The 13,661-nt window shown below is 38.4% G+C and overlaps 1 protein-coding gene across 9 annotated transcripts in view; it reads right to left on the bottom strand.

The window, feature by feature from the left end:
- Window positions 1-13,021, bottom strand: part of LOC132131832 (arf-GAP with coiled-coil, ANK repeat and PH domain-containing protein 2-like) — a 51,911-nt gene extending 38,890 nt beyond the window's left edge. For 2 of the 9 annotated variants that reach the window (XM_059543956.1, XM_059543959.1), the window contains exons 1-2: window positions 12,581-13,017; window positions 462-519 (exon numbers count right to left, since the gene is read on the bottom strand). In XM_059543956.1, the coding sequence (XP_059399939.1) occupies window positions 462-519; window positions 12,581-12,633 (111 nt within the window). In that variant the 5' untranslated portion in view covers window positions 12,634-13,017. Of the gene's footprint in view, window positions 1-461; window positions 520-12,580 lie in introns of all 9 variants that reach the window. The other 7 variants (XM_059543957.1, XM_059543958.1, XM_059543960.1 and 4 more) reach the window with 7 other exon arrangements.
- Window positions 13,022-13,661: the final 640 nt, after the last annotated feature.

Raw genomic sequence — 13,661 nt, 5'->3', positions numbered from 1 at the left:
TAAGATTAATATCAAAGTGTTATGAAATCTGAAAATTTTGTTTACAACTGAGCCATTATAATATTAATTATATTTCAATATAATGTGAATTAATCATTAATATAAATAATTTAACTTTTTTTTAAATATATTTAATTCAAATAATTAAACTACACATAATATGAAAATTTATTTTACTATACATTTCACACACACACATAAATATATATATATATATATATATATATATATATATATATATATATATATAGTTATTATTTATATGTTATAAAATAATTGTATATTACAATAAAAAATTAATTATAATATCAATTAATATTTAATAAAACAGCAATTAAAAATAGCAAAAGGTAGGACAAATGGCTGCAAAAACAGATTACTGTAGAAGAAACAGGCCATGTTCTCTTCATATTGGCACATTAATCTCTACAAGTCTATTAACTCTAGCAGTCCAAACGTACCTTATCTAGTTTGGACTCGAGCTCACAGACGTCGCCCTCCACCTCCTCGATAGTGGCTCTGTTGAAGACATTTACAGTAACTCCATCACACTCCACGTAATCAGATCATGGAAAACATTCTTCAACATTCAAAACAAGAAAAACAAACCCAAAACAACTTAGTTTGGAAATTCACACTTACTCAGACAACTGTGTAAGACAATCTATGTTAACTATGTCAATCTAACTGGATCTACGTTTTATCATTTAAAATATTGTATAATATAATTTATTATCAGCATAGCCTTAAACTGCGCTGGTATTGCAGCCAATCACAACAGAGCACATTTGCATACAAATCTCTTAAAGGAAAAAAAAAAACAGGGTCAGAGAGGAGGTAGAAATTAATGTCATGAAAAACTGTGTTACAAACCTTGACTAACATTACAAATGTACTTCAGGGGTCAAATTAAATGCTTTTATGTTTTATTTGGTTAAAAGCAAAAGTCAGATTCTGATGATTAGCTGATATAGTTTAAAAATATCTACACATCATTTTGTCCTGAGCACAGCAAAACTGTGAGAAGAGAGAATCTGTGCAGTTTCACTCCTTTCAACAGCTGCTGTTCTCCTCATATTCCCATGTGACTTCATTGCAGGGATGTTTGAGTTAATCTAACTAAATTCCTAAATAAGAATGAGAAAAAGAGAGAAAAACACCTCTATAAAGCACACTCAGACGCACCGTTGAGGTCCTGGATGCTAATCGTCAGTAGCAGAATTAGACTCGGTCCTCAACAAAAACGTCTCTTAATATTTATTTTCCCAAATAACATCAGAAGAGCAACAGAAACACTGGTTCATGAATATGGTATGATCAACTATCATAACTCCTCTAAGATCCTGCACGCATGATCAAATCTCACTCAGATATGGCCCTTCAAGACCAGGGTTGAGGACAAGTATTTTTTGAATATATGTCGATGTAGATATGAGCAATAACTTTTGTTCCTTTTTCTTAAAATTAGGAAATGGAAGAATATTATCATGATTTCTGAAGGTCATGTGACACTGAAGACTGGAGGAATGATGCTGAAAATACAGCTGAGCATCACAGGAATCAATTACAGTTTACAATATATTCACATTATTATTTTTTACTTCATTTTGATAAAATAACGGTTGACATCGGTCTTAAGTCATAACACTAAATTGGGTAATACTCACAATACGTTAACTTTCTTTACTGCGATATTATTTTAGTATCATTGAGATACTGTTATAGTTCGGAAATGGTTTAATTTTCATATTTTGATTTTAACGTTTTAGTAATTTTTGGGTGTGCATTTGTCATTTTTGTTAGCTTTTTATTTTGCTTGTTTTATCTATTTATTTGTGGGCCCAAAAATTTTGATTTAAAAAAAAAGTTGATTTAAAACCATTATCTTCCGGTCAATCTGCTGTTGGCTGTCTGCGTTATCTTGCTGAGGTACAAAGCTCTTAGTTAATCAGTTGAGTTATGATTCTGAGGCACATCTTCTTGACAAAACGACTTGCTACTTATTATCGTCCCAGAGATTTTCCCAAAACAGCTCTGGCTGGTGCAGTCGGTTGGGAAAGTGCTGACAGCAGTAAAGTGGGCTGCTGCTAATGAAATCTAGGCCATTGCCTCATAGACTGAGAGCTGGAGCAGATCCAGAGACCTGTGAGTCATGAGAGGAGGAAGGTGCGGCACAAACTACATATCTGCGTCCAGAATGGCTTGACACCAACAAAACCCTCCAAAACGAGTATATATGAGCATGAAAAACTTCTTAAAATAAATCTTAAAGGAGCAATACTGGCTGAAACGGATACAGTGGTCCAATTTGAATATATTGGACAAACTCATTTTTTCCTGTCTCCTCCACAACTTAATGCATTTAGGCATCCAGATGTGGTGAAGACAACTTGCTGAAGTTCAAACCGAGCATCAGAATGGGGAAGAAAGGGGATTTAAGTGACTTTGAACTAGAGGTCGGCCGATATTTGTCATTTTTTTAATATATCGGCATTGGCCGATATCCGTGTTTAGTAGCCCCGATTTAAAGTCAGGCACGTCGGCGGGCAGCCCCGTGTTACTGGTGTGGTGGAAAGTGCTACTGCGCATGTGAAGGACCCCAAGCCAAGGATGATTCAACAACAGTCCTGGGAGATAAAGGTCGTCAGAGAATTTCACTCTGTAAATGGGGTGGAGAAGTTGACAGCTCTTACAAACACTGCGGCGTGACGTTACCAAAGTAAACGGTCTCTGACGTTACTCCGCCCCGCTCACAGACAGCACCGCGCTCGGAGAGACAGCTGTCCTGGAGCTGCCCAGAACCATGAATCACATTTGTTCGGGAGCATGGTTTGATGCAGACAATAACCAGGTTTCCATCCAACTCATTTGCATTTAGGGATGTCAGTATTCGATAATTTCAATGATCGATCGACGTTTAAATTAACAATCAATTAAAAACCTTAATGCTGCAAAATGCATCTCAGTGGTATTATTGGAGATGGTTCAAGTCAATGCTCAATAAATGATGATAAGTTTAGAAATGTTGTGCATCCAGTTATTATTAGTGTGACATTTTAGCATGCAAATGAAGGGGAAAACTTCAAGATATCGGCCCTAAAAATCGGCAGCACATATCGGCCATCGGCTGACCCTGACCTCTAAACATCGCCATCAGCTATAGAAAAACCCATATCGGTCGATCTCTACTTTGTACGTGGAATGGTTGATTGTGCCAGACGGGCTGGTCTGAGTATTTCACAAACTGCTGATCTACTGTTATTTTCGCACACAACCATCTCTAGGGTTTACAGAGAATGGTCCGAAAAATAGAAAATATCCAGTGAGCAGCTGTTGTGCTCTATATTGGCGCCTTCAGTATTATTTTCTGCGAAATCAAAGATCATTAATAGTCTTTCTTGTTCTGTCCTATGATATGTTGCTGCCTTTATTACTGTGCTATAGATTTAAAAGAAACGTCTTTTAGATTTCTATATAAATGTATATACTTGTTTTTTCAATAATGTATTCTACAACAATACAAAGAGCAATGTGTAACATTTTACCAGATTTTAGACTTATTCACTTTTATTTGTAAAGAAAATATTTCAATAGATTTGATAAAATTATTGTTCACCTGTGATTTTTCTAGAATCTAGAGTATCTTTTGCTGCTGAATTATCTACCAACCTAGTTTATAATTATATTTTTGTAATCATTTATGTTTATGTACTTTTTCATTTGTTATTTTTCATTAAAATGAAGGTGTATATGTAGTAGATTGGGATTAACACAAAAGAATGATGATCAGGTCAACACAGATAAGTACAGAAATTCTATATTGAATAAAAAAAAAACTGTGCTGGTATCGGATTGGTATGGGCAGATACTCAGAATTTTCGATATTGGATCAGTTCTGAAAAAATGGTATCGTTGCATCCCTACTTAAAACAAGCTTAATTTTCTTTATGCAAAGTACAATTTCTTTCTTCTTTCTTTTGTTTTTCGAGAGGCACACATTTAACCGGTCATGGTTATGATAGGTATCATGGGACTCAACCAAACTGAACGAAACCATTGTTTGGTGTTTCTTTAATCTCATCAGTGATGTGGGACCACATTAATAAAGTACCCAGCATCAAAGAACAAGAGGCAATACAGAAGACTAAACAACTGAGAAGCAGGAAACCACATCAGACCTCTACTTGTCAACGGTCATCATATTCCTAAAGAGTGGACAGGGATTTGTTTAGCCAGCTGGATTCAGTGGAGGAATCACACCCACCTTCTTCAAATATTTAGAGAATGAAAACACAACTAACTTTCTATCATGAGGTAGATGTAATGAAAGATCTTATGATGAGTCCTCAGTTGGCTCGACGCCAGTCTCTGAGGATCATGGGAAATGAGGGTAAGGTGAGATCAGTAGAAATTTCTGATAGGGATGGAATAGCAGCAGTGGATTTGGGCTTGATGTGTGTGACGCACGGGTCGGCCCCTATGTTGTCCAACTCTTCCTGCAATTGTTGGGAAACAAACTGAGATGAAAGATTGGGTGGGGAGTTCACAATTAGCTAATACTCCAATTTTTAGAAAACCAACAACACCACGTAATGAGATGACATGGAGGAAATTTTGCAGGCAAATCCTTGCCAACTATAAGAAAGAAAATAGATCTGCACGTTCTCCAAACTCCAAAAACCACTGATCTTTCAGAAGCCACCACAACACCAACTACAGCCTCTTTCACACAGATATTCTGGAAAACACACTGATTTGTCATGGGATCATTGGATTTTGGTTCATTCACACTGCCAGTGATTTTCTGGAATCGGTGTATGCATTCACACACATTCTGTAAAGATCCTGTTAAGACTTGTGACAAATCTGGCCCATGAGATCCACTTTCCTGCAGAGTTTAGCTCTAACCCTAATCAAATACTCCTGAGCAAGCTAATCAATGTCTTCAGGATCATTAGAAAATAATAGAGAGGTGAGTTTGATCAAGGTTGGAGCTAAACTCTGCAGCGCATTGGCCGTCCAGGACAAGATTTGAGGAACCCTGTATTAGGATGTGATGTGTAATGTGACACGTTCCATTTCCGATCCCGGCAATGTTACTAGGTCCCCATTCTAGGACATGACAAGCGATTACACAGAAGACAATCTGGCCATGGTGTGAAAGGGGCTTCAGTGTGTTCAAGACACAGATGAAAAGGAAAATGCTGGTTTAGTGCGGTTTTAAAAAAACATTTACAGTAAATAAAATAAAACTAAAATAGCTTAATTCAGTTTAATAAAGATTTCTTGTGGGCGTAACCATATACAAGCGAAAGATGAAAAGGAAATAGTTGGTTTCATGTGGTTTTAAACATTTATATAACATTTTCTAATAATATTGATGATAATAGGTTTTCTAGTAATATATTTTACTATTATGCAATAATATTTTTATTGCACTTTGAATGCATTTAAATACTTAATTTTAAATTGATATTAAAGATGCTACGTGTAATTTCTTGACTGCGCTAAAGCATAAAAACATAATACATTTGCAGATATTTAGGAAATACGTTAAGTTCACATACTTGTTTCTGCAAAATAAAAATAAAATGTGGGTAAAACTGGGAATCTTGGCCGCTTTGAATGGCAAGGACCAGCCAAGAGGCCATATGACTGACAAGTAAAGCAACCAATCACGTTTTGTTTTGGGCCTCGTCATGTTTCGGGGCATGGAAACATCCCCAAAATAACAGACGTGTGTAAAAAATCTCTGATGTATTTAAAAGATTATATTCCTCTAACTTTACATATTTCACATGCTTTTGAAAATTCAGCATTTAGTTGATAAGCGCTAGTCGTCACATTTGTAAACACAACAGCTTTCTTCTAACATGAGAGGGTTTGGCGCAATGGCACCTTTGTTTCCAGGCAGAACATTAAAGAATCCAAATACTCATCTCCCAGAAATCCTATACAATTTAACCAATCTGATGTTGATGACTTCGAAACTGTGGAAAAGTGTTTCCAATCTTGTGTGCCATATGCATCAGACGTTCAGCCAGTGGTCCGTGGGCATAATGTCTGAGACTGACTGTGCGTTCACACCGCCGACCGTGGCAGTGCTGCCAACAACGCTGTAGAAAGATTTGTGGCCGCTCTGCCGTAGATCAAATGCTTATCTTGTATTTAAAGAGGCCGTAAAGCAAACAAGCTTGTTGATCTTGTGCAGACGGACCACAAGGGTAACATTAGAAGTTAACCTCACTAAATATTGTTGTGGACGAAGTATTAAGATCCTTTACCTAATAATGTATAAAGCACTAATACCCAACCATCCATCTTCTTCCACTTATCCGGGGCGGGTCGCAGGGACAGCAGTCTAAGTAGAGACGCCCAGACTTCCCTAGTCACTTCCTCCAGCTCTTCCGGGGGGATACCAAGGTGTTCCCAGGCTAGCCGAGAGACATAATCCCTCCAGTGTGTCCTCAGTCTTCCCTGGGGCCTCCATTAATAATAATATAATATAATATAATAATCTCCTCCTTGAACCACAACCTTATCATGGTGGAGGGGTTTGAGTATTTATGGATTACCAACAAACAAGGACCTTGACGTTGCCCGGCACGGCGCAGCCGGGGCCCCAGCCTGGAGCCAGGCCCGGGGCGGGGGCCCAAATGTGACCGTCTGGTGGCCGGGCCTCCCCTCATGGGGCTCGGCCGGGCTTAGCCCGAAAAATATTACTATATTACTAAATTAAATACTATTATTTGTGATATCACTGGATTATTATTCCTATAACGTCAATGCACATCACCAACTCGCCAGGAACACCAACAATCTCAGACACCTTGGTCCATGAATCATTTTTATTTATTTATATCCCTGTATGTAAACAGGGAAACGTTGTAGATTAGTGGGAAGCCTGCCACAGCAATAATCAACCTCTCTTCCATTTTGCTTTGGAACTAATGTGGTCGGAACCAACGTTTACAGATCTGCAATCTCTTGAATCCTCTCAAGCAGTAGACTCTCCTCAACGCTCTCAATGGCCAAGCTGCGCCGCACCGGTGCTTGCCATTTCTCAATGCTGGCTCACATTAAAAATGATTGACTTCCGCCCACTTTGACACTCTCGAAGGCGGTGGTGTGAACCCACAGTGAGACTATGGTCTGTGTGATTCCACCCACTGACAGTTAACCCAATAATATTTTGAGAGTCCAGGTTGCCAGTTGGTGGAAAACTGTGCTTATTTCCGTTGCATGTCTTCATCCTGACAAACAACGTGAGCGTTGAGCAGGTGGGGGCAGTAGAAACAGTTATTTGAATTTAGACCACAGTACCCATTTCAATGTAACCTTTCATGTAATAAAAAAGGAATGGTTTACAGTTTTTAAATACTTTTTTATGTATATATACAAATATATTTATAATTTTTTTTTAAAAACGGCATTGTTTAATAAAAATGCTGGTGACACTTTACAGTAAGGTCCCATTAGTTAATGCATTTGGCTAACTCACAGTAAGTCACATTTAGAAAAACATTGGCTAAAGTATTTATTAAACTGTGTTAATTTTAGTTAATAAAATAATTGTTCATTGTTAGCTTATATCAGCTCAAGACAATTATAATTATATTAACTGTTACAACTTTCTGTTTACAATTTTATCAAAGCATTTGTACTGTTAGTTCCATAGACAGTATAAGAAATGGACACAGCGACCCCATTAGATTCAACGGAAGTGAAGTCAATTAGAAGCACGCACTTCCTGGGGGTCGAGCGTACTGCGCAGACTCAAACTAAACTTGATGATGTAGATGTCACGTGAGCAACCTGTAAGTCTTCTAATCGCTGTGCCAAGAGAAATCTGAATCACCCACCGAATCTTGCAGAGACGGCGTGCGTGAACAGGAGCAAATTTTGGGATTAATTATTTTTTCATTTTGCATAGTATTTAGTATTAATCATCCCCCCGATAGCCTCATAGACAGTAAAAGATTGCCTGCGAGCTTCTCCTCCTGTCTATACGGTAATTTCTCTACTGTGCGACAGAGAGTCGCTGGTTATGACGCATTCGTTAGCCTATTTTTACAAAAACTGCTTCTACGGGACCATAACATAAGATACAAGGTAATGGAGCCTTTTATACATTTTCGTGTTTCTTTAGAAATAATTAATGGACAAATGGAGTCTTTAAACGCCTCAGATGTAAAGTTATTCACTGTCAAAGTGTCGCCAAAATGAATGGGAGTCAATGGAATTCTAAAAGCAGGTGGGGGTCTGCTAACCAATGGCGGCGCCCAGGGATGCTTCAATAAAATATAAAACCCTGCCCCCCTGGTTAGTTCAGGTTAACTAATGGCAGCTGAGCTAAGGCTGCTCCAGGCTGTCCCTGCTAAAAGTCCTGTGTAAAGACATAATGCTGCTTAAAAGCCAGATTAAATTATGACCCATTTCAACAGTTTGTGTAAAGACACCTTAATTAAATACAAGCTTTCCCTAACTAGGGTTTGTGAAGGACCTGCCCTTACATGTAAATAAGAAATAATGTGAATTTGTGCGTGAATTGTAAAGTGTTTGAAACACAAAAGCCTTCCAAAGACATTATAATAGATGGTTAAATAACCTACTGGGTAATAATTCAAACAAATATTAATGTGTAATTATAAATAATCATTTATTGCTATTATGGGAATATAACCATGCAGTCAGTAATTCTTTTTCGTAATCTGATTGAGTAACCCAGATTGCATATAATCAGTTGATACCCAGCACTGTTTAGTTTGCTTTATAAGTTCAGAGGTTTACTGCAGCCCTACACAATGTGTTTATTGGGTCGAAGATGAAGAGAGAAGTTGCTGAAGTGAAATGCATTTGCTAAAAACTAAATATCTCTTTCAAATTCAAACCCAACACATAAATGGAAACAGATGTCAAGAGGGCCATTCCACGTGGACCAAGAGGCCCGGTTTTACCCATCACTCCCAATACACCAAGTTAAACACAGAAAATGGAAAAATGAGTACCAGCAGGAGTGGAAAACCTGCCTGCAGAGGAAGCTGTACCGTGTGAAATGATGACTTCTGTGCTGACAGGTGAGCTTCTGATCATAGCTGGGTGAAAAGTGCACACTAAAGTAGGAAAAAAACTCACCTCATCTTTGTATTATAGCTTGGCTATATTATCATTTTTTTACCTTTAAAATGGTGCAGTCAGTGTTATAATAATTACTTTTTCCTTCATGATTACAGTCTTTATAGAAAACAGTCCTGATGAGAAATGTTTCAGTCAGCGACTGAGGAAATGATAACTATTGCCTATTTTCTTCAGAAAATGTAAACTACAGTGGTCAATGAAGTACTTTTTCACTTTGCGCAAGAAACTGCATGATTAAGTGCAACTGTCTAGTGGTTTCACATCCTCTCAGCTAAACCCAGGCGCCTTTTTGACCCCCATACCCCCCCCAAAAAGAGTTTTCCATAAACATCTGCTCCTTATTTCTGAGAGGATGTGGTTATGAGAGAGGCAGGAGAGATGACGGGGCAGAAAGCATAAATAATTCTTCAACACTTTTCAACACTACATTCAAGGACTCGCACTACTTAAATTCACTTAGGTTTAGTGTTTCTGGAATAACCTGAAATAAAAATTATATATTCTATAACGTCTCAGTTTTTTTCCTCACCCTCATGTCTTTCTATAATGTTCTTATTATAACTACATAACTTGTAGTCTTAACTTGTAGTTCTAAACTTTGTAACATATCTGCCATAGTACACGTCATATGGACTAATTTCTTACGATGGGTTTATTGTGCGCTGTGTCATTTTTAGATATTAACAGCTCCGGTCCACATCCCCTTTTACTTTATGGAAAAGAGCATGAAACATTCTGGTAAACGTATTGTGTTCCACAAATGAAATCCATTTGGAACGGATTAAGGATTGAATTAATAATTCAATTGTCTCAATAAATGTCTTGCTCAAAGGCAGTTTCAACCTACAATGTTTACATCAGCAGCCCACATTGCATTCATAAGGCTAGAAAAGGTTTCAAAGCAATCTCTAAAGAGTTTGGACTCCAATGGAGTACAAATGGAGGAAACTAAAGACCACTGTTACCCTCCCCAGGAGTGCTCCACTAACAAAGACCACTCTAAAAGCAAGACGTGTAATAGTCCACTAGATTTCAAAGGACTGCAGGCTAACTTCTAAGCAACTGAAGGCCTTTCCACATTGGCTAATGTTCATGTTTATGAGCCCATCATCAGGAGAACACTGAACAACCATGGTGTACATGGCAGAGTCGCAAGAAGAAAGCCACTGCTCTCCAAATAGAACATTGCTGCACATCTACAGTTTGCTAAAAATCACGTGGACAACCCAAAGGAATACTGGAGAAATGTGTTATGTTTGGAGAAAGAAAACACTGCATTCCAGCATAAGAACCTCATCCCATCTGTGAAACATGGTGGTGTTGGTATCATGGTTTGGGTGCATCTGGTCCAGAACAGCTTGCCAACATTGATGAATTCTGAATTATACCAGCAAATTATGAAAGAAAATATCTGTCCAATAACTGAATCTCAAGAGAAAGTGGATCATGCAGCAAGACAATGATCCCATGCACACAAGTTGTTCCATCAAAAAATGGTTAAAGGAGGACAAAGTTAATGTTTTGGAATGACTGAGTCAAATTCTGAACCTTAATGCAATTGAAATGTTGTGGATGGAAGGAAACCCAGCGACATCACAGAGCTGAAGCGGTTCAATACTGAGGAATGGGCTAAAATTCCTACAAGCCATTGTGCAGGACTGATCAGCAGTTACAAGAAACATTACCTGCAGTTATTGTTGCAAAATAGGTTCACACAGACACTGAGAGCAAAGATTTACATAATTTTGCCACTCATTTATTTTTTTTAACATACAGCCAAGTAGCCATACTCTGAATTCATGATCTGCATTAAACCCATCCAAAGTGCACACACACAGCAGTGAACACACACACACACAGTGAACACACGCCCGGGGAGCAGTGGGGGTTCGGCGTCTTGCTCAAGAGCACCTCAGTCGTGGTATTGAAGATGGAGAGAGCGCTCTGCATTCACTGCCCCAACCTACAATTCCTTCCAGCCCGAGACTCGAACTCACAACCTTTGCATTATGAGTCCGAATCTCTAACCATTAGGCCACGACTTCCCCATGCGACTTCATGCGTGTCTCGTCATTAAAGCCGGTTCTGCGATTAGTAGTAAATGCTGCTCCACCTGAAAGCACGTGCTTGGGAGATTTACTACTAATCACAGAACCGGCTTTACAGAACCGTAGATCACTGACAAGCTACTCAAGATCATTGATGGCACTTCATTGCCGATTATGAACGCGATTAAAACATCTTGCACACCATTGTTTGGATGAAAGCGTCTGCTAAATGACTAAATGTAATATTTTATTTCTTTACCTTCATGTCAAGTGACCATTAATTAAAGTCAGAGAACCATGAACATGCAAAGGCGCGTTCATGATTTTTGTAAATGCAGTGGTCAAATGCTGTGTGGCCACTTAGGGGTTGTTTACACGACTACGTTTTTAACCAAAAACTGGAAACTTTTTATTAGTTTTTCCTGTTCGTTTACATGACAACAGCTTTTTGGCGACTGAAAACGCATATTTTTGAAAACTGGTTTCAAAGTGCAAGTTTTTGAAAACGACACCATTGTCGTTTCTGTGTAAACACCCAATATAGGAATCTTTGAAAACGGTGACATCATGCGCGTGTGCAGTAAATGTTAATTTTAAAGGCAAATGCGAACAAACATGCACAACAATAGTGGAGTACATGGTACTGTTGTTGCTGCTCACGAGTTTGCTAACACTTCTTCAACAAAGTGTGGATTTACTTCACCAATATTACAACCAACAGTGGAGATGCATCATATAGATCATATAATCGTGACTCCCTACAGGTATTGTTTACTAACCAGGTGACAGCGCCAACTACTGGCCTGGCATACGTAATACAGTGCTTATAAGTGAAACTTTTTAAAAACGCAAGGGAAAAACTTTTCAGTTTTTGACTAACATTACACCATTTTCGTGTAAACGTAGCCTGAGTTTTCTGTGTAATTACAGCCACCTGACTGTGACTGGTCTCTATGAAACTGGGTGTATATAGGCTGTAGGCTAAATTAGAAGGGAACATTTTAAAGATAAAAATAGCTATCAGGGAGAATCAATAAAAGTACTTATTTTTTGGGAATTTGATTAGGTAATCCAGATTACATCTAATCAATTAATAACCAGCACTGTGTGTGTGTGTGTGTGTGTGTGTGTGTGTGTGTGTGTGTGTGTATTGCATGTACATTATGAAAATATGTGAATATGTAAATGTCATGATATGAATAAATTAATGATTAACACAAACCCAACCCATTAAAACAATGCCATGTATGAGCTTTAAATACTGACAGCATAATGAGCATCTAAATCAATGTTTTTTGTTGTTGTTTGTTTTTTTTTTAAGTGTAAATTACGTCTATGTTGTATACTTTCCCATTTAAGTTACTCCCAAACAAACGCCTAATGTCTTTCCTCACCTGAATCTGGGAGAATCCTTGAGACATTCCTCGAAATCCACAGTAATCTTCATGTTGACTTGATCAGGTTTATAAACACGGATTAAAGAGCTAGCAGGCTAACATGAGCTCCAGTAAAAACAGAAAGAGCTCAAACTTCTCTTCAAATCACTCCAGAATCCCGGATGAACACCACACATTGGATTCAGTCGGACGTGAAGCTGCAGAAATGGGTTTTAACAGGTTTACCGTTAGTTCCTCCAGCATTAGCGAGCGGACCGATATATGAGTGCAAATGAGCAGCACAGACTCACTGCGTCTCGAAACCCAGTGCGCTTGCTGCCTTTCTAGACTGTACTTTTGCCCACGAGCTTCGTCTTGTAGAATAGAAATGAAATAATTCGAGTAGAATGAAAAATCATATGGTTCGTTAGTTCTAAAATGGGCGGGACTTAGTTTTAGCCCGTCTGTTAACTTCGCCTGTCAATCAATTTGACCGTTAACGTTTCCTGGCATCGGGGTTGGCTGACGTGTTTTTGTAAGGCGGGGCTTTGTAGAAAGTGGGTGTGGTTATACGGATGAATTCGTTTACGGCATCTTTTATTAATTATTAATATTATTATTGTTATCATCATCCAGGTTTTTACTCGAAGCCGTGCAATTCAATGTAAATTAAATTTTCTCGTTGTCGGTTTTCAGACAGTTTAGCGTCCAGCGGTTAACGTTACTAAATGTTATTTTTCCCAGCGCTGGTCAGGTTTGACCAATCACAGGCGTTTGCGATTAGTGCGTAAAAAATATTTAGAGATTGTGGGCGGATCTCCGTTTTAGGTATCTCTCATTAAATGTAGCATACTTAAATAATTATATTTTTTAGTGTGCAGATGTGTTCAGTGAGATAAACATGGTCTTGAGATTTGAACGCGGTTTAAGGACGGAGTCGGCTGTTTGAGCCCTGACGCGACCCCTGGAGGAAAACACATGTAGTGTCTCACAGGAGCAGTGACGTCTCATCTGCCGCTCAAGAGATTTGAGACACGACCAGAAACAGGCCAGTGAACCAAGTCCTCACTTGCCCTCTTTGCAGGTCCTCTCTGACACA

The sequence above is a fragment of the Carassius carassius genome, chromosome 48 (genome assembly GCF_963082965.1).
Source record: "Carassius carassius chromosome 48, fCarCar2.1, whole genome shotgun sequence".
In the NCBI taxonomy this organism is placed as follows: domain Eukaryota; kingdom Metazoa; phylum Chordata; class Actinopteri; order Cypriniformes; family Cyprinidae; genus Carassius; species Carassius carassius.
The sequence above is the reverse complement of the archived record's forward strand: the minus strand, read 5'-3'. Positions and strand labels throughout refer to the sequence as shown.